At 35.6% G+C, this 26,928-nt stretch overlaps 2 protein-coding genes across 8 annotated transcripts in view; both read right to left on the reverse strand.

Moving 5' to 3' along the window:
- Positions 1–760: 760 nt before the first annotated feature.
- Positions 761–16,619, reverse strand: NBS1 (nijmegen breakage syndrome 1). Of its 7 annotated transcripts, none has more exons than XM_089929458.1 (14): positions 16,374–16,597; positions 16,123–16,176; positions 15,301–15,562; positions 14,977–15,065; positions 13,706–13,836; positions 10,458–10,504; positions 10,185–10,293; positions 10,030–10,116; positions 9,011–9,182; positions 1,774–2,285; positions 1,599–1,660; positions 1,417–1,519; positions 1,235–1,335; positions 761–1,150 (listed from the first exon to the last, which is right to left on the reverse strand). In XM_089929458.1, exons 1-13 carry the CDS (start codon positions 16,408–16,410, stop codon positions 1,279–1,281), a joined length of 1,722 nt encoding a protein of 573 aa, XP_089785584.1. In that variant the 5' UTR covers positions 16,411–16,597; the 3' UTR covers positions 761–1,150; positions 1,235–1,278. The 7 variants fall into 7 exon arrangements, 6 of the variants coding, with proteins under 6 accessions (XP_089785584.1, XP_089785585.1, XP_026659718.1 ...); XM_089929459.1 differs by having other exon boundaries at positions 16,073–16,176; XR_603756.6 differs by having other exon boundaries at positions 761–1,335; positions 1,599–1,673; positions 16,374–16,599.
- A 4,713-nt stretch (positions 16,620–21,332) lies between these two features.
- The window catches only part of LOC103705201 (Major facilitator superfamily protein), a 50,533-nt gene continuing 44,937 nt past the window's right edge, over positions 21,333–26,928 (reverse strand). Inside the window, exons 14-16 of the mRNA XM_008788838.6 lie at positions 24,665–24,793; positions 22,332–22,410; positions 21,333–21,776 (exon numbers count right to left, since the gene is read on the reverse strand). Coding sequence (XP_008787060.4) covers positions 21,652–21,776; positions 22,332–22,410; positions 24,665–24,793 — 333 coding nt within the window. The 3' untranslated portion in view covers positions 21,333–21,651. The remainder of the gene's footprint in view (positions 21,777–22,331; positions 22,411–24,664; positions 24,794–26,928) is intronic.

Here is a 26,928-nt window from a genome sequence, read left to right on the forward strand (position 1 = left end):
CTTGTAGACTCAACATTTTGTTAAGCATGTTTTCAATCACTAGGTAAATTATATTTGAAATTTTCAAAATTTTATCAAATTTAAACACTATTATACAAAACTAACCTCAGACATCACAATTCTAGAGTAGCAAAGCTACCTTCTTTGAACAATCAGCTCAATGTTAACATAGCCCTTCCCTGCTGGTTCACAAAGTCATGCTGACTTATTTCTAGGTTAAAGATACTACAGAAAATGAACAAAAAAGAAAGATGAAAAGCTTATTAGTTCATTATTATAATCTACAAGATGAAAACCTTGAAATACACCAGACAGCCTCAAAATCAAAGTGCCTTGCCTTCCTTTGAGCCCTCTTTGATAGCGAGAACTAGCTTGTCCATATTCGGCCAGAGGCATGGAGCTCAACTCAGTAGCTATCTCGGTCCAACCTCATTCTAGAGGAAAGCAGTTCAAGCTGAACACAAGTGTTCTTTATAAATGAGCCGAGCCTGGCTCATTAAGAACATAAGCTCGGGTTCAGCAAAAGAATTATTGGCTTGTCCATGAGTCACCAGCATAGCCTTCTTCATATAACCAAGCCAGAACAGTCCGAACTTCGGAGCGACTTAGTGTGACCAGATCATCCAATCTCATTGTGACGAATAAAGCCCAACTCAATTTTCCCAACAGACCTGCATTCCTGTTCACGATCACTAAGTTAACAATTTGTATCCACCTCTAGCACAATGGTGATATATTGATCACAAATTAGTCATTAATAAGGGTTCAATGAATCAAACTTGGCATTTCATCAAGATTTTTCTTCTAAAATAGCCATCACAGACTATGGGTAAGTAAAATGGCATATCCAACTTCTTACAAGACCCTCAGGAATGCAAACACCTCACACATCAGTTGTGCTAACAGTTGCTTGCATTAAATTTGACAAATAGCATGAATCCTGAATGTTGAAATTTTACTGTACTGTCTCAAAATGCAGTACACATAGAAGTAGCAATAAATAAAAAGGCAGGCAACCAAAATTATCATTAAAAAAAAAAAAACCTTGCCACTTTTCTTTTTTTTCAGAATTTCTGATATTTACATTCACTAGCCCTGATGCTGCGCAAAACATTCCAGTAGAACAAAAAGGCCGCATGAGTTCCTTCATCTGGAAGATTACATAAAGTCACAGTTACTCCACCTATTCAGGTTAACTAAGCATTATGATCACTGGTTTTCAAAGGCACTCAACAGACAATAGATTTTGCATCCAAGCATTCTGCATTTTGCCCTTTGTCAGCGCCGTGAAAGAAGGGCTTGAAGAGAAGTACCAGCAGTGGCACGTTTCCTCGCCTGTGGAACAAAAGGATAATGGTATCAAATATAAGCAAACTTGAAGAGTTTAACCACTATTGCAGGTCTAAGCATTGATACCTTTTCATTGTTGAACAAGTCCTCCGCGATAGCTTCAATTTGCTTACGCTTCTTCTCTTCCCTCGTGTACTCAGATGATTCGTTGCTCCCACAACCAGATTCTCTAAGAAAGTAATCCAAATTTTAGAACATTTCAGATTCCTCCAGAACTTACAGTAAGCAGAAATAAATCCAATTCTTACAGGTATGGATCTTTTGAAAATGGAATGAGATTTCTGAAGCTATTTCCAGACATTGTATTTCTCTGTAAAGGTAAACTGACAAAAAATCAATTAGAATATAATACTGCTGCAGCTATGTGCAGAAAGTTTCAAGATATCTATGATTTTCCACTGTGATGCTCACAGAGCCATTTACCTTTCTAAAGCATTTGAAGTTGGCAACCTTATCTGTGGTAGATCTACCAGGAAGTGGAGTACCAATATTTTTCACAATCAAATCTTGACTATACATGATGTCTGAATTTTCATGTCTGTCAGCAACAGCTTCCTCACTTTTGTCCACCCTTTTCATGACACCAACATTCTCAAACTTTGGGCCTGAAGTATTGGACTTGTCTGGAGATATGACTGAATAATTAGTACAGTTACTTTTGTCCTTGCGATCTCTGGTTTCTTCTGCATCTTCAGATACTTTTGTATTTTTCTCTTCATGTTCATTTAGAGAATAATTTACATTTTTTTGGGTGTCCTTGTAATTTCTTACATCTTCTCTGTTTTCAGGTTCTTTTACAATTTCATCATGTTCATATCTGAGGGCGCCCTGAAGATTGAAAATGGCAGCAGCACGATCTGACGTGGCAGTATCAATTTCAACATCAGAATCCGCTACTATAGTCTCATCAGTGGAATGTGAAGATGAAATGATAACTGCATGAAATTATCAAACCACATAGGCTTAGAGAGTACAAACTGATGGGAAATTGGCAGAGGGCTTACACAAGATAGACAAAATACAACACATCACCAGAGATACCTAGAGAGCAGAAAAGGAATGTACAACTGAATTAGGTACCAGTAGTATATGAAGAATATATTTGAAATCCCAAAGATTGCAACATGTGAAACAACACCAGATCCCAAGTTTGAAATGTAGCTCAGCAATGCATCTACAAGATAACATAAGCTGAAACTGTAGCTGCTAGGTTCTGCAATGGCACTACAGAGCTTGTCTCATTAATTATGGTCAGCTTTCATGAAAACTGTGCAATATAAAGAACTATAAATTGCGTCAAATTCTTCCTTAAGTTTACTAAGGAACCTCATTGTAAGACCCATTAAAATTTCCAAGAACATTCTTTTTGTGGGATCTTCTCATATCTCATGACCAAACCATTCCAGCCAACTTTCCATCACCTATGACTTATCATCATCTGTGGTCTGACTTTTAGGCCCACAGCAATCACTGCTATCATCTCCTTTATCTTTGCCAGGCTTATCAGATACCCACCTTGACATTTTCTTTATCCTAGTCTTAGTTTCTGTGCGGACTCATTTGATGCCCACATTTGACAAATAAATAGTCTACACTTTATTATCTAGCAAGGTTCTTCCACTCATCTCATTATCATGCTGCAAAAATATCTCTTAAAAAGCATATCTCCACTCATCTGTCCCCATCTAATTTTGTTGAATTGATGACTGTTTGTCTCTCCATTCTTCTCTTTGACAAAATAGAAAATGACAATTTTTCATGCGAGCATATTATGGCCATCAATTTTTATTGGACCCTCCTTTTTCATCCTATTCCCACTACATCCTAATTATGTATGCTATCTTTTATATCAGTAGTTCATATAACTTTCAAGGCCTCCACAAATCTTATCTCAAGGTTATACTAAATTAACAAGGTCATACCAAATCAACAACAAATAGCATATATTTTGGGCCTTCTCTTAATAGCAAGAGCTCATCTCAAAATTGTACTACAATTAGTTCTTAGGGCCAACCTTGCTTATGTAGGCTAATTGCTACAGGAAACTAACCAGTCCCACAATTGCTATTAACAATATTCACCATTCACTTATGCATGAGTTCACCCGGAGACGATTCTTTAGCATGTCTTTTTTAACACCAACCAAATTACCGATGATGTTACTACATCAAACGCTATCTCCAAGCAATAAGAATCATGAGAAGATATTTTCTCTACCCTTAACATTGTTTTCAGAAATTACCTAAGATAATAGTTCTATTGCATATTTATCACAGGATAAACTCAATTCACTCTCAAAATTGTTGTCATGGTAACACTCTTGTATACTTAATTGTTGCATCATTCCATTCCACTTCATGCCGTTGCTTAAAGATATAAATTCATAATGGTTGGTACCAAGGAAGGTACCTTCTAGTTTGGGCATAAACTTCTCAAGTCAATTTGGCATTGTTCTCATTAATCAACAACCAATTAAATAAGCTAGTTAATGAAAACAGCCAAATCTCTTGTGTATCTTTTTTGTTCATCAATAATTCATCAAAATCTAACACCTTATCCCTTTGTTTCCCAGTTCATCTAATTTCTAGATGGTACATATGTAACATATGTCCATTTAATCACATCATGTTTTACCAAGTTTTATTATTACTAGTTCTGTTAAAGTATGCAGATGCATGAGTTTTATCGAACAGTAAAGCATTAGATTGAGATGTCAAAGACTTTTATTTGGCCATGAAACTATTGTTCAGGCACAATAGACACAATATGCACAACCAGTGTATTAAAAGATGAAATATAAAAGCATATTGAATGTGCACGTTATGACATGATCACATCATTATAGGACACTGTTATCTCCTACCCTCTCCAATCTTCTTGAGCGAAATGGGGATATTCCGCAAAGAATTTAATTTGCCACAAAGTTAGAACCAGCAATGCAGCATATCTGCCAACTGATGTTGCACCAACATGGACACCAGAGGAACTCACATGTGAGTCTAATTTAACAAACGGAAAAAAGTAATATGGAGAAAGAGAGAACAATATTTTAATTGAATCAAATCCATACAAGTTAATTACAGGATTATAAAATTAGAGTAACTAGATGATTCATATCAGCAGAATGATCCCACTCTTGATTTCAAACATTTAAATAATTGTACATGTTTGTTGTGTACATTGAAAAGTTTATTGTTAAATAATAATGCTGGAAACAACTTCTAAAATATTCACAAGTATAATACATGGAATATATGGTTGTTTCTAATGTAAAGGTCATTCTTATTAAGAATGACAGTAAAGATACAAGCATGCTAAATAGCAAGTTATCTTATAATTCCTTAAGAAAGCTAAAAAAAGGTTACTGACCAAGCTTGCTCTAAGATGACTACAGTCATCCAGAAATCTTGGGGTTCAAATGCTTAAGCAAAAATCCTCTAACCATCCCTTCCTGATAACAGGGAATGCCAACCATAATTGGAAGTGCAGAGGATTAATACCAGTCAACAACTATAATCTCAGAAGGAGTCAGTTTGATACATAACCGGATGAAATTGTTTGAAAATTATGCTAAGCAATCTGCATCAATTGTTTCAAAGATGTCCTTTGTGATTCCTGAGTCCAAAGCTGTTGAAATGGTCATAGAACAAAAGACTGGACCACTAGAGTCTACCATCGCTTAGCAAAAAAGGTAGGAAGGATCAAGGACAGGAGTATTCCCTTATCATTGTCAACATCATGTTGCACATGCAAAATACAGAACTTTGCTCAAGGCTTCAAGGTTTCATGACATTTCACAAGATGTATAATACCACTATTGATTCAAGAACAACTAGAACCCACTTCTAAACAAATTGTGGTCAGATTAATCCAAGAGCCATGTTAGACTTGATATTGGAAGAGTTCAACACTCCAGTCATTAAAATCCACAATTTGTGAACCCAATCAGGATCTTGCATATCATACTTAGACTTACCAATATGTGGATCTTTGAGGTCCGGCGAAAGTTCATATAACATTACCACCAACAAGAAAAGAAATGCCAAGAATCATGGGATTTTTATATAGATAGTGGCCAGTCTTCAGAGTTTACCGAGTGAATTGAAGAGACACTAGACACTCAAGTGTGATGAAGGGAAACCTAGTACAGCAAAGCAAGATTGTAAATGAGATGAAAGCTAGATCAAGGATTAAGTTAGCAACAAGAGAGGATGCAGAATAAGACAAATTTTAAGTAGAACCCAGATAATGTCAACGAGATTACCAAGGAAGTTGCATGTAGGGAGGTCCAATGCCATCACAAAATGCCTCATGCTTCAAGGGCTGTTCATTATGACAACCACAAATCTGATGACCTTTGCTAAGAATTCTGAAGAGGATGACACAGGTTAATGTAACATGCAAATGCGATATCTTTTATACACAACTCAAAAAACTATGAGGGTAAGTTGCAAGGAGATAAAGTACCAAATAATGACATGGATAGCATGTGAGGTAGGAAAAGTCCCATGGTAGGGTTAAAGTGTAGGTCCACAAGCGATCCAACTCCAGATGTCTGACACACAAAAAAGCTTAAACTAGGTAGCCAAAGAACTAAAGGCAACAAAAGCAAAAACTATGATGCCCTGTCACAAGCAAAGGTGCTGCAACCCATGAAGCGGCATGATGGCATGAGAATAGAAGCTACAATTTGAGACTTCGTATAGGGAAAGGCCCAGAAAATAAGAATTAAAGCCTAATAACTATTTAGAAGGTTGGATAGAGCGAGAACATTAACATTGTTCAGAAGAGTGCATCAATGGACCAGATTCAAGTTAGAAGGTAGAATAAATCAAATTTTTTAAACAAAAAAAAAACAAAGAAAAACAATTAGGGATGATTATGGCATGGCAGGGCTACCAAAAGCACTCAAATCAGAATTCCATTAAATAAACGAGCAAGGTTAAGGAAAAAGTAATTTATCAAATAAGAAACAAGAGTGATATGAGAGAAACAAAAAGAAAATATGTTATTACGGCCTAGAAAAAAAAAAACTAGCCAAAAGGTATTATTTGGATTCCTTGACCCTATATAAGTACCCAAGATCTACCCAATGCATAACTTATGTAGGATTAAATACATGCTAGCATCGTTTATGACATACTCTCCCCCCCCCCCAAAGTCATAGTGTCCTTGTTAGGCTAAAGACAATCAAATCTAATCACAGATACTATAATCAACTCATGATTATTACTAAATAGGCCCATGTTGTAATATCCATTAGTCCAAGTGGGCCATGGACATGGTCCACTTTGACACCCCTTATAACCCAGGACCTCACCCAAAAACTCGGCAGCGTGGGCTTGTAACCCGAGGGCTATGAGATGACCAAACTTATCTAGGTGATATTTAAGTGTGTGTGAGGACTTGTGCAAGCATTTGTTTAGTCCCATATTGCTTATACATATTGGGTAGACCTTGGATACTTATACAAGGCTAAGGAACCCAAAAATACCTTTTAGCTAGTCTTTTCAAGTGAAGTCTTAGATTTTCAAAAAATGGTATTAGAGCGGACCTAGACATAGCCCATGTAAACTTGGGAATACTGCAGCATGGGCCTATTTAGGGTTGACCACAGTCGATTGTTGTATTTGTGATTGGATTTGATTAGATTTGGACTCTTAACCTATCGAGGATGCTATGATAAGAATAACGAGAGTGTGTGACCCATGTCGGCATATCTTTAGTCCTAAATCAACCATACACTCTAGGTAGATTCCGGATACCTATACAGGCTAAGGAATGCAAACAATACCTTCTGGTAGTCTTTTTTGGTGAGGTCTTGGTTGTTACATGTGCAAGAAGAGCAACATTAAACATAGAAAAGAATTTAGAGAAAAATGTGGATGCCAGAATTTAAGATAGAATCCAAAAAGGTGCAAGTCTAGCTCGATCCAACAAGTGGTCAAAACAAGGAAGCAACACTCAAAAAGGAATTCAAATACAAAGTATGGTAGAGTACCAAGGACCACCAAGCAAATCAAAAAGATTGGATGGTGGATTAATGAGCAGGATAAGTGGAGAATATGACATGTAGCTAAGAAATGTGGATTCCATGAGACAAATATGGACTCACAGGACATAAAGGCTAGTCGAAATGGAGTAAGGATTTGATAGCATGGCTACAAAATTCAAACCATAAATTAGGAGCGACAAGACAATTTCATGCATAGAATCAAGAAAAAAGGTCAAAAAATGAACAACTTCATTTTAAACGCATATTAGTGGACAAAGGATGAAAAAGAGGCATGTCAAAATAGACCCATAAGTCGAACCTCAAAAAGGTAATCCAGAAAATAAATTCCAGCGAGAGGGCTAAAAAAAGAAGTATATAAAAGCTAGTATATCAACTAGGTTAAAAGTGGCCAATGGGCTGGAATGGCAGTAGATAGGGTTTAATGGGGGGTCAATGTATCTGAAGTCTGAACAATGTGCACCATACATTAACAATAAAACTGTTTGACACAATGCACCAAGAAAGGAAATCATCATGATATTGTTATGGGAGTAGTGATCTTTGAAATTACAGCAACTTTAGCTAGTGGTTGGTGTGTCTGAATAACTTATGCACAATAAGTACATCTAGAAGATTGGAACCAAAGATTGTGAAGACACAAAACTAAAGGAGAATATATAGACTCAACCATTATACAAGCAATTAGTGTGCAAACGTGCACAAGGAATTACAAAATAAGAAGAAACCAGCATGCAAGGTATATTGAACTAGTACATGTTACAACATATATATATGTGTGTGTGCGTGTGTGTGTGTGCGTGTGTATGTATTGTATATGTATATGTATATATACAACGTTTTAGTCCTGGTGGGACAGGGGGCATCCTGGCCACCCCATCCCATTCCTGTGAGAAAATAGGACCAGAACAGGTTCGGAACTCCAAAACCCATCCATACGGGGAGAGAAGAAGAAAGAGGGGAGAGAAAGAAAGGAAAGATGAAGACAAGGAAAAAGTGAAAGAAAAGAAGAAGAAAAAAGGAGAAAGAAAAGGGAGAAGAAATAGAAAGAAGAGAAGGAAAGAAGAAAGGTAAGAGAAAGAAGAAGAAAAAAGAAAAAAGGAAATAAAGGAAGAGAGAAGAAATAGAAAGAAAAAAAGGAAAGGAAAGAAAGGAAGATAAAAGAAAAAGAAAGAAAGGAAGGAAAGAAAAAGGAAAAAGAAAGAAAGAAAGAAAGGAAAGAAGGGAGAGAGACGAAATATACCTATCAGGATGCATGACCGGACCACCGCTAGGACGGGGCGGGACAAGGGGCATCCCGCTCCATAGAGAAACCGGGACACCCCCATCCCACAGGATTTAAAACCTTGTATGTATTGACCACTTAATACAATCAATTAGTCGGTACTTACATATGTATGCATGTATATATGCATGCATGCATGCTCATGTGTCTACATACATACTTGTTTATGTGCATGATTGAACATGCATGAACCTAAAGCCAAATTCAACATACTCTAAACACCTGCACCTAATGAGCATGCAACATTATCTACTGGAAAAAGAAAAAATTCCAAGAATAAAGTAGTCTACAACCTCCAAACATGAAAATCAGCATCTTTTTCATATTGATATTATGATGACAAGTGGTCATCAAATACTTACAAGCAGGGGGCTTGATGATGGAAGATTCCAAGTGTCCAGATAAAATGGCAGCAACCAATCTCATTTCAGTGACTCTGGACAAAGAAGACAGCTCACGAAAGTGATCAAATTCATTTGTTCGTTCTCCAGGAATTACCAGAACTACTTGGTTGCTTTCTCCATCCGCTGAAGTCTGAAAAAGTTACAATAAGTGACAAATTAAATGTTCATATTTATTTAAAAAAAAAACTGAAGATGATGACTTTTATGGAAGGCAGAGTATGAAGCCTTGTAGCAAGATTACAATCAAGCATTCTTTTTATAAGTGCAGTCAAAGTTCCTTGACAGGTTCTGGGCAATGTTTGAGAAAATGGATAATTGCAGCAGCAGAATTTATTTTCCATCTGGAACTCCAGTGCATTATGGTCTTCAATTGATAGTGAAATAAAGAGAAACATGAATATATAAAATTAAGAGCAATTGAACAAGAAAGGGGTATTCTTGGTGTCTTTCTTATGCTTCAACAGTATGATTTTCTAATATTTGGATAATATCTGAATGCAACAACAGATTTGGATTAAAATCTAAAAAACCGATAAGGTTGCAATACTTTGTAACAAGAGTTCTCAGTTCTTTTTAAAAATATAAACATCAAAGTAGCAAATGAAACAACAGAAGCACTCAGGTCTTATTCTGCTTGAAAACCGCAAATAAGAATACTAGGTAGCCTATCTTCCAGATACCACCAGCTTTAAGGTATTTCCAATCAAAAACAAGTAGAGCAGTATCAGAAGGAACCTTATCTTAGTCTTCAAATGCATGCAAAACCCTAAGTTCATGAACCACTTGACCAACTGAACGCATCTTAAATGTTACAAATAGATATTGCACTAAGTAAATATGACTACCTAACATAAAATGCTATGAAGGATCTACAAGATCACAAAAACAGAAAAAGATATCAGCAGAGTTTTCATTTGATGGATAGCCACTGGAAAAATTAGCTAATAAATTTAAAAATATAAATAAAGTTCGCTTACCTGGCTACTTGAACAAAATTCATCAACATGGAAAGATTTTGCTCCAGCAACTTCGAGTAAAGATTGGAACTTATCACCAAATTTATACTGCACCGAAGTGGAATAAGAGGAAGGATGTCTAAATTTTAATATAAGCAGAGGAACAAGAATATTACCTTATGTGAAGATACCATAACAAAGGTATAGCCTGCTAGGCATTTCTCTCGAGACTTGGGATCTACAACCCTTACCAATATCCCATCTACAGTCAAACTTGGAATGTAGCTGAAAAATGAATCAGAAGTGATTCTGGTGAACTTCAAAGTTCAAACTTTACAAAAAGTTCAAGATGAATTATGTCCTGTGCTCATTGAGAGATACCGAGATGACGCTAGAACTTAAGAAGAAACATCAATTCTCAACTCCCAACAGAACATATTATGACTTACGAGGTACAAGAAGGAATTTCTGTGCGAATTTTTTGCTCAGCAAGGACCTGAAAACAACATATTAGCATAAGGGCAATTTTGTTGTTAGAATCAATAAAAAATGAGTAAGGTTATGCAAACAAGAGAATACACCAATAGAAATAAAATATCCTTAGAAGTAGCAAAAAGGTCATCACAGACTAAAGAATCAAAGAATGAGCCCAAATACTTGGGCTTCATTTTCAGCCAATGCCAAATTAGTTTGGTTTTCAGCAATTCCTGCAGTTTCAATTGTTTTACTTTCAGTCTCTGCAGTTTGAAAAATTACCTCAAATAAAGGAACTGCAATTAGAGAATATCAAAGGTCCTATTGGATGGGGCTCCCGTTGCTGTGGGGTCTGCGAAGGGTCTAATGAATGTAGTCTTACCCCCACATGTGGAGAGGTTGTTTCCGTGTTTCGAACCCATAACACCCACGTCATATAGAGAATATCAAGAGGCAATAAAAGAAACAAAAGTCAATAACTAAACTAGACATCATTGACTGCATCAGCATGATGAAACCAATAAAAAGGAAGAGCCATAAAGTACCTTAGTTGCACAGGGCTTGATTATGAGAATTACACAGCAGTGGAGAAGACTTGTCTACCATTGGTATAATCCTCTCAGAAGATAAAGCACTATGTCCTTGCCCACACCATTCACTTGACAAAATGGCCCCCTTTAGGTACATGTTTGATAAGCTAGCTCTTCCCAAATAAGCCCAATCCAGTGGGAGATGTTGTTAGCTAATTCCACCTAGTTTCATCACCCAGAGAGCAACAAGGGCCAAAAGCTCTCTTGCCTCAGCTAGCCTACAAGCATGTGCATATGGATTTTCCTGGTGAAGAAATCAGGGCTCTTGAAATTGCCAAGAAAAAGGTTAAGAAGAGGCAATGGAAACCGTATTTTGACAAGGCTCCTAACTCTCGAGGTAAGGGCATTGGAGTGACACCTATATCTCTAGGCGTATGATTTTTTTTTCCCTTAGGATATCAGCTCAAGTTAGGGGACACCAATAGCACCATTAAATACAGAGCCTGATTGCAGGGGAATGGATGGCAAGAGCCCACAATGTCGAATAGCTTCTAGTCATTACTAACTCCAAGCTCATTCTCATAATACTTACACAAACATTGATGCTGAGCACCGCAATTAAGGACCTTTACGGATCATGCAAATTCCCCATAGATAATTTCAATGAGAACCATTGTGTTCATGCCGCTCAAAGTAAAAAAGATCCTAGCAGACTACTTTGGATCAGTTGTCACCTCCCTTGAAATACCCCTCAGCATAAGTTATAACACTACATTCTTAAAATTTTTGGAGGCACGCCTTCAAGATCATAGAGACCAGAAATGAGTTGATATCAACCATGTCGGGAGTTGATGATGAAAAGTTTTGGCATCATAAAGTCAAGCTTCGTTGAGTTTGAGACTTTTCCAAACCATACTGATGAAGATGACCAGAAAGCAATGAAGATTGCAACCAGGTGTACTATGCTAGGAAGAACTCTTTAAAGAAGGTAATCCAATGAAATACTTTTACGATGCTTCCAAGGAATAGACTAGACACATGCTCTAAGGGCACACTCTATACTAGTGGCAAGATATCAGTCAATAGCATTGTCCTGAAGTATTCAACAAGGCAAAAGGCAAACCCCTCAACAGAAATATATCATAGAAAGGGAAAAAGTTTTGAGAGAGGGTGAAAGTTTTCCTATAATCCATCGCCTGGATAGACTCCCTTCCATACATGTTGCTCTCTTTTACAAATCACTTCAAAACCCTTCAAAAGAGAAATATGGTAATTTCTAATGCTAAACCTAAACAAAACATACTAAATGTATTTGACATGGTTAGATGATTGAATTGAATTCAAATATCATGTGGTTAAAATAATCTTCAACTGCACATTTGTTGTTTAGACAACAGAATAGAATAACACCATGTGTCTTGACATATTTTTGAATCCATGACAGGCCATTTTGTCAACATTAGTGATGACCCAAAATTCAAAAATTACTAAATTTACTAGTTCGCATTAGTACATGCACAATTTTCTAGTCTATATTGATCTAAAAGATGTATTCATTGCAGAAATAGCTTAAGCTATAGAAATTATAGAGCAAGTTCAAATATTTCATTCTCACCGGTAAGCTTATACAATGTTAATTGTACGTAATTCTGTTAAATGATCATGCAAATAGCAACTCCAACATGTTATTTGGAACCTAAAGCTACCTTTCAATAATAGAAATGAACCATATAATACTTGAATAAGATATTTTGCTAAAATCAGAGAGAAAAAAGTGCCGACCATCATTTGCAATATATTATCATGTCTAGTACATTAAATTAAAGAAGATATTCTGTTGGCTGTACTCATGCTAGAGTAGTGTAAGCAGCCGTTGTACCAAAAAAAAATAAAGAAGATATTATTTAGTGGCATTTTCACACAAGAAAAGATAGGATAGGAAATAAAATCATTCATAAAAGGTAGAGGTAGCACTGATTGAGAAAAAGTTAAGAGAAAGACGACTTAGATGGTTTGGACATGTACAATATAGGTTGAGAGATACACCAATTTGAAGGAGTGATTTGATATATATAGAAGAAAAGATGGGTACATGTAAAGCAAAAATTACATGGGATGAAGTAGTGAAGAAGGAATTAATATCGCTACATCTTTCAAAGAGTGTGACCCTAAACAGAGTAGTGGAGGAAAAGATTCATGCAGCCGACCAACTAGTTTGGGATTAAGGCTTAGTTGAGTTGAGTTGAAATTGTTTAATAGCATTTTCACAAGTATATAGATGGCATATCCTTGCTTGATTCTTTCTCATACATGTAAAAATTAGCCCACTATTAAACTTCACAACATTTATCACTAGTCATGTTAATCCACTAGCACTCTCATGTCAACAAACAAGGAATATATAAATATAATATATATAATATATAAATACAATATAATATATATATATATAATGTGCAAACCTCCTAGTATGCTCTATTTTGCTTATATTTTCTAAATAAATGACAATCAAGAAAATGGATATTTAGAAAAGAATAATAAATTTAGGAACTTTTCCATGCCAAGAAACAAATATATAACTAAGGAAACATAAAATAATAAAATCAATAGAACAGGCAGTAAGCCCATGTGATGGTTTATTCAATAGATTTTTCCTGCCAAAGAAAGATATTCAAGAGAATATTAGAAGATACCTCACACCAATCACTGAGGACAACTGGTTTCTTAGAAAGAATTGCTTCAATAAGCTCAAGTGTTATTGAAGAAGATTCGTCAACAAGAACATGTGTGCACTCATTGCTCCAAGTACAAGTAATGTTCGCCCCTTAATTACAGAATAGAAAGCATCAGCATAATTTAAAAAAAAAAAGGGCTAGTTCAAGAAATCATAAACTTACAAGCCTTCATAAAACAGTGACTTCAAGAACAAGGAGACCCTTAGTTTAGAAAAGTGGTCAAGGTTAGGCAAACATTCGAACTAATCTTCACAATGTCTTTATATCATTAAACATGTACTTTAGAAAACTAATTTTCACAATGTCTTGATATCATTAGACATGTCCTTTTGAACCAGTGATTAATTATATTGTGTAATTTGTAGGAAGAAATTACAATATGGCCACTTGACATGTCATGCTACATCATAGTAGGTCCACAAACAAATGAAAAAGCTTTTTCTCGGGTTATACTTTTTACCTTTAATTTCTCTATTCCTGTTAAATAACTTTAAACACAAGTTTATAAAAACAGTAACCTATTATACAGACTGATAATAAGCTATAGCCCCTTTACACAAATATCAAAATGTTTATACACAAAGCAACTGTGTATCATTATAGCTTTAGCACCTTCTAACATGTTCACATCACCATGTTTATACATGATGCAACATCATAACTCCAGCATTTTAGCATCTGCTGACCCCTCGTCACCCTGCCCCCAAAGAAAAAACCCACCCCACCACAAAAAAGGAAAAAAAAAAGAAGAAGGGGAAAAAAGAAGAAATAATCAAGTTTAATATACGTTTAATTGTCGCATATTATTTATAAACATTTTCCATGTTTCTTATGACATCAACTACGAAAAGAAAGAACTCTCATTATATTTCCACCATCACAGAAACTTGAAAAGAACTGCAGTCTTATTAAAGGAAATTAACAAGCCTTCACTGGAAAGAGTTAGGTCAGATACACATTCCAGAAGTGATCCCTTTTAATCAGCTGAGTGACATGCATCATCATGGAAACAACTTGGCAGTAAAGAAATTGTTGAGTTATTGGAAAAGGATAATTATATGATCAAACTGATGGCCAGCTAACTACCTTGTTACTACAGAAAGAGGTCTATAAAGTACAGAAGACATACTACAGCTCAATTAACAGGTATGATAAGGTATTTTAACTTCAGGGAAAAAAAACAACATCACTTAATAAATGACAAATTCAGAAACAGAATAAGAACAAACCAATAGATGAAATGCTGGCTTCAAGTGAACGATTTGCTTGGATGGGCTTTGAGCAATGAAGAAAGATTACAAAGGGCACAAAACAAAACCTGCAATGAAGGCCAACAAGCAATAAGTTAGATAAATAAATAAGCAAATCATTAAAAAACCAGAAGAGTACTTGAAGTATACAACACTAGCAGCACCTGCTAAAAATAATAAACCACAGAATAAAATCTTAGATATTAAAAGCAACATTCTAGGTAAAGTCTATGCAACAGAGCATCAACTGACCATTATCACTAAAAAAGGCATCATTGTGTCATATTCAAAATTATTACTCACCTGACGGTTGCATTGCCGGTTCCAAATGTTACCAAATCCCCATCTTTAAGTTTTGCCTCTTGACCTTTACGCAAACGAACTCCCTCAGCCCCAAATTCTCTATTAACAGATGTACCGTATCTTGAGCGATCAACGATCCGGACATAGGAGGGAAAAGTACCAGACCCACTATGAGAAGGATCAATAAAAGTCATTTTATCAACAATAATCTCTGCATGAACTCGGGATACTGATGTGTCTGTTTGGACAATAATATCACAATCTACAAAAGAAAATTGTGAGTTCAATAAGCATGAAAATTCTACAATAGAAGAATGTATATCAGTTCCATCTTCACTTCACAGAAGTAGAATTAGGTTTTTAACTCCATTCAACAGCATTTATTTTGACTTTGTCCATTAATTGATAATATGAGCTGTAAGATCAGTGGCATCTAAGAAAAGAATCATTTAGAAACACACCATCATCCGAAGAACCCATGGTCTTACATGACTTCCCACACCACCCATTTCCACACCACCCAAAACCAACAAACATATCGCGGTCATTTCAACAGTCAATTAGTAGCATCAAGCTGTGACATTACCAACTGGGTGAAAAGGTGGTGGCACGAAATGGGCCGTGCGAACTTCATTTAAATTAGTCCAATAAGAAAACTACAAAAATAACCAAAAAAATATCGGTTTTTATTGTTCTTTTCTCAGTTCCTAATTTTTTTCTAAACTTCCTTGAAATTTACATAAGATGGGAGGAATGCATTTAAACCCTCAACCTTAAACTCCCATCATAAAAGGGGAACGAAGGCACCTAGAAAGGCCGAACCTTTTCGACCAACGTTGTATGTTCCCTTGGAGAAGATGTAGTACTTCTGTGCACCTGTCAAACCGAACAATCACGCCAAATAGAATCCAAGAAAATCGTGGAACTATCAGCATAAATCGAACAAACATATAAAGATTTGCAGATGCCAAACATAACAGATCAAATTGAAAAAGAAATGACATAAGAAGCCAGCAGAATCAATCAAAAGAAAGACGAAAAAAAAAACGAGAGAGTTCATGAAAGAAGGATACCTCGAAGGGAATCGACGGGAATCAATCCCCAGACCATCTTGGGATGTTTAGGGCGTGGGATCTGCGAGCATTAGAGGAAGGAATTGAGTTGGGAGGAGCGAAACCTACTAATATGAATGAGAGACAACCCTACGCTTCGCCTATCATCTTCCGTCTCCCCGCCAGCTTAAAATCGGTATTGGAAAACCACAAACCCACCAACAAGGTGGTAGCACGGCTGGGACAGGGTTAAAATTTTAACAGAGTGGCTCAGATTCGAAATGCATAGGCATCGATTAAATACGGAGAGTCGTCTTTTAATCTGCCGGTACTTAGACGATGCTGGTGTGACATACTCACATATAGCCATGTTGGTGGGGCTCCCCCGCACGTGGAGAGGGTATGAATAAAATTTGTCTGCTCATATCGAATATTCCCCAGCAGGGGATTGCTACGTGGGTGATGTTCTCCTCAACCCCCTCTTCCCTTTTTTCCGGCAAAAAAAAAACCACAAACCCTGGAAAGCAAAAGCGTGCCGTGCATGCGACTCGATGTGCAGAATAAATATAGCAGTGAGCACAACGAGCAATGTAGCATTAATTTTCAAAGATTGTGCGTGGTAGAGGAGATAAGTTTTAGATGGATAAGTTTTTTTTAGATGCTCCAAATTTTAGATTTTTTGACCTGTCATATATATGAACACTAGAGATATTTGGAACAATTTGTAATACTTGTTCGCACTCATACTATTAAAGAATTATGATGCTATTTTTTATTACAGATTTACTTATGGCGCTTCTAAAAAAAAAAATTAATTCTAACTTAATAGTTAACAACTATTTTATCAAATTACATGAAATTAAGAAGCATAAATCTAGCCCATAATTTATTATATGCATGTATAAGTACAAATATATAAATACATATAGATAATACGAACGTGCTTTTAGGTTGAGTTTTAGAATATTAATAGATCAATTTTTTTAAGATACTCCTATTCTATCCCGGTAGTATTGACTATAAAAGGAATAGATTATTCTATATAATAAGTCTCACTTAGGTTTTTGGATTGTACGATAAGTGTGAGGAATACAATACATCAATTTTTCCGATGATTTAAATTTTACCATAGTGACAAATTTACCCTCTCACTTTTGAAGGGAATAAGTTTTTCCATCTAAGGTAACAAAATAGAATTATTTTTTTTATCTCTTACTCTTTGCTCTTATCTAAATATGCTTACTGTAGAAAACTTTTAGAGTGTCGGGCAGGATATTTTCCCGTTTTGGGAATATTCTCTCTTTTTGGAGATATTCTCTACCAAGTGCAACCTAAAAAAAAACCCATTATCACAAAGATGTATAAATTATTATAAAAATTTAATTGATGGGACATTCATAAATTGTCAGCATATCCATTGACATACTTATATTGTATTATTTTATTATTTAAAAACACTTTCAATTTGTCTTTGTATTCATGGATCTTTCTATTTTTCCATAGAAATTTATCTAAAACCTTTAAAATATTTTCTATGCATATTTTTGTTATAAACTATTAATAATAGAGATTTGTGTTTAATCAAGTAGGCAAATTGACAACATATATTAAATTTAGATGTCATACTAGTGCTTTTGAAGAAAACATAATTTTATGTTGATGTGAGTATCAAGCATGTCGAATCAATTAAGATGTATATGGTCAATTAGGTGAAGTGTGTTGTATATATATATATATATATATATATATATATATATATATATATATATATATATATATATATATATATATATATATATATATATATATATATATGTCTAAACCACAAAAACTTTGATATTTTTTCATAAAAGTAATTTGCAAGAGAAAACCAAATAAGGCAGAAACAAAACCCGATCAATTGCTTGAGATAAATAGAGTATTTGAGATAGATGGTTGATTTATATATACTAGTTTATCGATAAAGATTTTAGTATTAACTGGACCTTTGCATAAGAGATAAAGCTCTCTATGTAGAGTATAGTAAAGACATATAAATACAATTTACATCTTATAAATATTAAGTCTTTGAATATTGTTTACATTCATATATGATAGGCTTATATTAGATTGGAGAAAATAAATAGTGACATTTTATAACCAAAAGTAATTAAATATTGATTTATAATTAAGGCAAGTTGCCTATGCAATTTCTAGCACATAATACTTCTGGATTTTCTCATCTTTTTCCTCCCGAATTACATTTTAAGGAAGCTTATGCCTATGGTATCTGCATTAGATAGCTAAATGGATAAGGAGCTCCCAAGTTCGCAACTAGGTTGGCTGGTTATCATGAATTTAAGGGTCACCTAAGTGTCCAACTCCCCGCATCCAAAAAATGACTCAAATAACCCACAAGCCAAATCTTCTTTGGGCTATGGGAGTAATAGTAGCACACGCTCAAGAGTAGATATGAAATTTAGTAACAAGGATCAGAAAGAGCGTTTCCTCCGGTCATTAGAAACCTCCAACTTTCATCATGGGTAATGAAACTAATGCCTGTAGAAGTTTGTTGAGCAAAACCATCAAAAATTATCTTCCCAAAGCCTAGTTTAAGAGGGTTCCTGAGTAATGTAGGGTAGGTTAAAAGAAGAACTCTTAAGGAAGAATCCCAGGCACTAGCCTTTTGAGACATAAAGATAGTAAATAAAGCCCAAACACTTACTAAAAAGAGAAGGCACCAATTAAGTGATGACTACTAGAGAAGTGTTTTTCATCTCAAATCCTTCAAGGTTGCGGGCCAACCAAAGCTCCTAAAGTTATTAGCAACAAGCGATTCGGTGACAATAATAATATAATATCTAGTTATAGACATGCTTCAGCTATAATAAGATCAAATAACTTCTTTACTAGGTTGCATCATACCCAATCCTACTCAATCAAACCGATCCTACTTGATTACACCCGATCCTAATCCTAGCTACTTAATCCTACTCGATCATACCCAATTCTAGCCAAACACACCTGATTATACCTGGACAAACCTGATCATAGACAATCTGATCTAAGCCTAGCTACCCGAATATGCTCGATCATATATTACCTATTATACTAGATCCTTGCAATCCTATTAATCTTAACCCGTCCAGTTGCCCAACTCTAAGGCCAAGCACAACAAATATACTTAACAAAACCTAGAGTGATTTAATGATTATAATAAATTAGGAGGGCTAGAATTGCATAAAGAGGAGAGGGTTTGGTTTGAAGGCAATATTTGAATTTGAGATGGTAAGATCCTATTAACTAAGGAGAACGAGAGATGATTGAAGAGGTAGATAGTAGAGATTTAATGAGGATACATTTGTTTAGTTGTGTTTCTTCGAAAAGCTAATATTATAGGAGAGAAGAAAGGGCTAGGATTAGGGGAGGGAGTTTAATCTAAGGATGGGGATATAAGCTAGGTGGAGAAATTTGATCGGATCTTTCCTTCCTCAAAAAAATAGGTGAGGTGGAGGGTATCCAGTGGTATAGGTTAATGATGGCATTGATGTAAATATATTAAGTTTTGGGGAGAATTTAGGGTTATTTAAATCTTCTAAAGAGGATAAAAGGGCTAAACATGGGCGCCAAAATTAAGCCAATGCATTCAGAATTTAGTATCCAAATGGATAAAGTTAGTTATGAGAAAAAATTTACAATTTGTTATTTAGTAAAGCTAGGATTAGATACAAGGTTGGAAGTATATAAAAAATTTATGAGTGTCGACATTGCAAGAGAAGAGCAAGGGGAATTAAGTTAGTTGGGAGAAATGATGAAGTGAAAGTCTCTTATGGCACTTGGCAAGTGATCCCACGAAGAGAAAGAGTTATAGTGGGCGGAGATGGGAATGGTTATATCATAGTGCACGTCCATAAGTAAGAGAAGATTCTTCTTAGGATGCACTTATAATAAGAGGATATGGGTCTTGAGGTGAGGACACGAGAGATCCAATGGCGGCTTAGCTAATCCAAACTTATATTTAATTCAAAGAGAAGAATCTTCTTAGGATGCACTTATAATAAGAGGGTATAGGTCATGGGATGAGGACACAAAGAATCCAATAGCGGCTTAGCTAATCCAAAACTTGTATTAAATTCATTAAATATTTAATTTCAATGCAAGCATAAAATTTAGAGACTAATTAAGCTCAAATGCCATGATTGATCCTCAAATTGGGATAAATTAAATTAAGGAAGATAAGATAATCCAAAGAAAGGGTTCCCTAAGTCGGAAAGTGTTTGATCAATGAATCAAGCACAATCAGAGGAGTTGATTGACTTGGATTTTGATAGGGTAGGGTCAATTTAGGATCAGGTTGGATCAGCTTAGCTGATGCTTGAGCTTGCTCGAGCCGGGAGGCTTGGGTTTGAGTTGGATAGAATAGTGTTCAGGTACAACTAGCTTCCTTGATGCAAACACATGTGCAGTTCCAGTGCCAACAACAGTCAGCCTGCAAAAGAAGGTTTAAAAAATCACATTAGTACGAGAGGTCTCAACTCTCAACCTGCAACTGCAGCAACCGTTGTGCATAACCTAACTTGCAGGGAAGTGGATCTGGTGCAACAAACGTATAACACTGCTTGCATGATTTTCCTGGCACCATATGACCTGAGAAAAGAATAGGATTAACTCGCTTCCCAGGACATTTTAACCTGCACCAACATACAGTAGTTGTAGTAATCTGACTGACCAATAATTGATAGCTAACCAATAGGTGAAGGCAGGTTGAAAAGAGACTCACCGAGATTATTAATTATTGATGAGTCACTCAACTGAAAAAGAGATTCTTCTTGCAAATCCAAGGATTATTTAGACATTTTAACCATTCAATGAGGCACAACATGTCAGAAATTTTTGTCATCTTGAAAACATGTTCTTCAACTACTACAGGTCAACCAAGCAAATAACAAAATAATTCACTCTTGCACTTCAAAATACAAAAGAAATAGAAAAGCAGATGCATTGGAAAATATAATCCTCGCATAGAAATAAAATTTATGTTTCCAAATTTGGTTGTCATTCAAATTCATACACTCATTGCCCTGAAGAAAGGAGGGTGGGATTTCTGCTCTTGTATAAGTGATTCCAAATCTCAGAAGCTAAAGATTCAGCTATATACATTTACAGCCAGAGCCAGAGCGAATTTAAAATTCTGAGTGGTCCTCCCTTCTAAAAAATCATGTACATGCCTCCTAGGCACTGTCGCATTGCTCGGTACAGATCTACAGCAGGACAAAGCTTAAAACATCAGTAGCCCAGTTTGCAAAGTACTTTCTGGACCCTAGGCAGATTCTTCCAATGTCTCATTATTCCCATCAAGCAATGGCCTACGGTTCGATCTCTCAACAGGAGGAATGCCATGCTCACTTTCTTCGTTAAACCTGTCCACACTGTGAAGAAAGATACCTGCCCAAGCAATGCAAAGTTTTACAATCAATTTGTTGAAAACGAAGCCAAAGAAACACAAAATAGAACAGTCATGAATTGGAAATATGGATTTATGCAACAAAACATGGTATAAGGTTCACCGAGGATAATAAGGCTGCAGAAAACTGTCTGATAGCTTTCAGAAAGAGTATAATAAAGGTTGTCTTGATGAAAGCTACATCTCTTGATAAAAACTAATGAAGAAACATGCTCTTAAGGCCAATGGATTAAGCATAATGTAGCTTATGCTGAAACTTGACAGTCAGATATTTGTGACTGAAAAAAACATGCGGAGACTCAATGCCAGACCTTATACTTTCGGCACTCATACTACACAGATTCATGAACCTGCACCATCACTAAACTTATACCAACTACTACATTTTTTTCCTCACAGGTGACAATTAGGATTCACAATAGAAGGCATATAATAGTCTGTATATCAGAACAAAACTGGCTGATCAAGCCATCGGTGCACCTGTTGACATATATATTGAAAAGAAATAATTTTGAAGTTCACTGAACGAAACATACCTATACACCATATTACAGCTGCAATGAAAAGAACAGATGTTAGTATAAGAGCACTTTCTCTCCAGTTCTGGACATAGTCCTGCATCATCATCCAAGCCAATATAAACTTGTGTAAGCGAAAAAATACTTCAGACACTGTCACCAATAGAGAAATGAAAGTGTATCACTAAAATTAAAAAAGAGGAAAAATAAATCCATTCTAAGGGAATCTAGAGGTAAATGAGCCAATAATATCAAAAAAGAAAATAAGATTATTTATTTATGTAGGAAAACAAACTAGAATACAACTCAATCCACCTCCTCACCTCCCCCATAGCTAACAAGTCCATTCCAACATCTGGTATGTCCAATAGACCACCTTCAGTCCATGTGATGACCTAAATATCCTTCAACCATGGTCATCAATCTATCCTAAAAGCTCTAGTTTCTGCAAACTTGGTTTACATCATCCAAGAGCTCTGTATTTTACACATTCATATTATCAGATTTTTTTTCTTTGGCAGTGCATTATAGAGAAAGAAGCAAAAATAAGTCATATGATAAGCCCGATAAATCCAGCTAACAGCAAAGACAATCCAACTGTGACGAAATTTCTTGAGGGTTCAACTCAAGTATTGGTAGTTTTGGTCAGGACAAGTAAGGATAACAACATACAAAACCTTGACCCATTCCTGACCCAACCTGATATTGGGTCAAGACCACTCAACCCATACTCAACCACAGGTCATTTCAGGTCACTTGTTTGACCCTAATCTAATCTCTTTTGCAAGATTCGATCCCTAATAAACCTAACCTAACCTAAGAAATCCAACTGTTACAATGCTCTGACTGATTTTCAAAATGATTTAAAGAACTAGTAATTTAGAAAATAACTAACCACATCAAAAAAATTTATCCAAAATTATGGCTCTACCCAACCTAATTTGTTTTAACCCAAATAGAATTCTATCCTCATGATCCGAGTCAAGTCAAAGCTCTGACCCACACCCACCCCATTTATAGTTTGGTTAGAAAATTTGACCCATACCCGACCGTAAATAAAAGATCCTTGACCCAAACCTGACCCAAATAAGGGTTGGGTCAAGTTGTTTTTTAGGTTGGGTCTATTTGTGCTGCCACTAGTTACATGAGATTGGAGCATGTAATTGGAGTATGTAAAGTGATTGTACTAAAACTTGATGTTGATTTTCAAAGATTACAAGTCATAAGATTTATGCTATGTGTAATAGAACAAAAAGACAATCGCCCAGGATTTTAAGTTCTGGTATGGGTTTTTCATCGAAATGGTACGATATCATTACAATACCAGAATGGCAAAAAGCAACCAATATAGTATTGTCTATACCGAACAAATACAGTTGGTATATATAGGTCCAAGCATTTTGACATCCTGAGGCCTGTATAGCTGTTGGTTTTCCATCAGAACAATATGGTACCGATCGTATTGTCCCGTTTTGATGGATTCTAAAACCTTGGTGTTCCCCTTCATCTAATGCATACTCATGGATCAAGATTCATCCTGTTAATGCATGGATGTTGTAGAGTATCGGGAGACTAAGACCAACTACTTTTTTTAATGAATTATATCACCTTAGTGGACAACCTAGCTAATTACTTTCCTAACATAGACAAGGCATGAAGGAAGATAATAGACAGTAACAATTTTTTATGTTCTTATATGGCTACAACCAATGAGAGTACTCCAATTTGTCTGTATCTTTAAATTGTCAAAAGAATTTTGGTAGCTCCTCCTTACTATATGCTACCATCAACATTGTAAATGTGTCTATGCGAGGGAAAAAAAAATTCTGACATATATGACAATACTTAAACTAGTAAAGGCATTTACTGCAAGATATTTGGCGGTAAAAGTCCATCCGAATGCAATTTTCAAGATGCATTTTAAGATGCATAAGAAGGGTATCAACATCTTGATATTTAAACTTCCATGCAATGAATTTGTACATCTATTTCGTCAGCATATATTACCATGAAGTATCATTTTTCTAACAGATTATAGATTTTAATAGATTTGAGGGGTTTGAAGATTGGCTTTGCTTCAAGTCATATTCATAGATTACATGCATTAGTCCTTTACTTATTGCAACCATTCCAATAAGTCTCTGTTGTAGCACAAGCTAAACATAAAATATATTATTTTTAATTTCAAATTGAAACTATAGTTGGTTTTGCCGGAATTTCCATAAGTATATATCAGAAATTCAGTCCAGATAAGTTGAGACAATAAACCCAGTATTAGCAATGAATAACCTTGCTACCACAGTCATAAATTTAATTTGATGAATCAGAGCAACCAAAGTGCTATGACAAACCTGTAACAACCCAACTAAGGGTGAAGATGGTACATCACCAAATATGTGGATAGAAACGGTGGACATAGCCATTGATAGCGGTCTCAAGCTAGGTTTAACACAGTGAAGACATACATAATTTACTGGACCCTGCAAAAGTATACAAAAACCATATAAAACAGAATTTGCAATATAGCAGTAACAGACTTTCTAAATTAATGATAGCACTTTAGTGACCTTCTACAGGGCAAGATATCATGGAAAATCTATAAATGGTAAGCTAGCCTTGAACAAAGAGCTCAATTTTATATATCAGTAAGAATAAACAGGGCACAAAATAGTAGTGCATATATATTACAATTAAAATAAATTTTTTGGTTCTTATGTATGCATAAGTAAATAAGAACAGCCTAAGAAGCATGAATTTCAAAGTACTGCAATTCTATCACTTGTTTTATCTCATAACATGGACATTCTGACATTCAGATCGTCACATAAATACTAGATACAATCTGAATACCAGACATGCATTACCAGTTACTCTCTACGGCTGAAGAATGAGCGTGTTCTTGGGCCTATTGAGCGCAGCTAAGCTAATATGCGCCAATATGGCGAGTGCTACATAGACATTAACTGCCACATTCTGAATTTCCATGTTGCAGATGTAAGACTGACTACTCAACCCTAAGTTTATAAACAAATTAAAATATAAAACACATGACTAATGATTAAAGTGCAGACTGTGCTGGTTGGCATGGAACAACACATACCATGCCAGGCCTGACTGACATGTGGCACAACTGCATGATAATGAGTACCAAGGCACCGCATAACATACAAAATAACAAGTGCTTGGCTTGCATGGCACCAACATGTGGCACTACATACCTTTCATATGACTAGCTTATTGCAATTATGATCATATCAAATGCTCATACTAGTTGTGGTGATATCAATAACAATTACTCCATCCACGATTCTGAACCGTTGTGCCATCAAGGTCTTAAATTTGGTTTTCAAGCTCATAAGCACAGCCATAGACCAACAATAGTCTGCATGCATATAAACATGGTTCATAAAGTTCAAGGAAAATCTAGCTAGTATCATCCCCCTTTGGGCTCCCAAAATTGTTCTGGTAGACAAATTGTTGCATTCTAGGCAGCATTTTCAAGCACGCGATTCATCAAATTGAATTAAACAAGATACCATAATTCACTTCATCATCTAGTGCATGGTCTCAGTAGCCAGAATTTGGAGTTTGTGCCAAAGCACGGAAACACACTCAAAATAATTAGGCTGTGGAAGCACCTAGGTTTCATATATACATAATAGTACAAAAAATATTGAAGCTATTAAGATCTACTGCTTGGCATAGTATGATGAATAACATAAAAACATATCACATTTGCCCAGAACATCCTCAGATCCACATTACAAGATAAAGCATTTAATAAAAGTTTCATGTCTTCAATTACAATTTTTCAGACGGATAAGTGCTCCCAACACTTTCATCCAGGTAAAAAGTCCCTTACCAGGAATTGGTGTTAATGGCCAATTGGCCATAATAATGAGGGTAGCCAGGAGATGGTATACTCTTGGGAAAAAAAGATTATTTAATTGCTGTTTGGGAGGCTTCTTAAGGACATGTCTAGGTAGACTAACCATGGTCTCTTTTTTATGGATTCCTTTGGATAAAGCTGCTTGTTGTGAACCACTCAAGTAACAATCCAAATGTTACAGCCACTATTGCTGATTAGCTGATGTATAGATGAGGGTTGGTTGATATCTTTGCATTTTTATTTTGATAAAGGGAAAGAAAAAACAATCTTAAGCCAGGACAACTTCCAAGAGACCATCAGGGTTTACAACGGGAGATAGAGGCCTTTTAAATATGGAACTCTTAACTAGAAAGGTCAAATTTTTCACAAGTACTTCCCCTTCATATACTAAACACTGCCTCGTCCAAATCCAATATTAGCACAACTCTCCTTACATTTTCAGATTTGTCATTATTTAATTCTCCCTAATAAGGATTTTTGTTCTACTACTATTTCAGATGAAAATTCAGCAAAATACTCCATTACATATTGCATGTATTTCATATTAAAAAGGAGACGGCATGCCCTCTATTAGAAGGTTTAAGTAGAATGTACAAAGTGCAAAATTCCAAGTAATAGACTTGCATCAATGGTTCTTATGTGGATCACATACTGAAGTGAGTCAATGTTGATAATTGTGACATCTCAACAGCTGAGAGAGAAACTTTATTCTAGTGTTTACACTTT

This window comes from Phoenix dactylifera, chromosome 3 (genome assembly GCF_051530095.1).
Source record: "Phoenix dactylifera cultivar Ajwa chromosome 3, Ajwa_hap1_PhDact_Kaust_v1.1, whole genome shotgun sequence".
Classification (NCBI taxonomy): domain Eukaryota; kingdom Viridiplantae; phylum Streptophyta; class Magnoliopsida; order Arecales; family Arecaceae; genus Phoenix; species Phoenix dactylifera.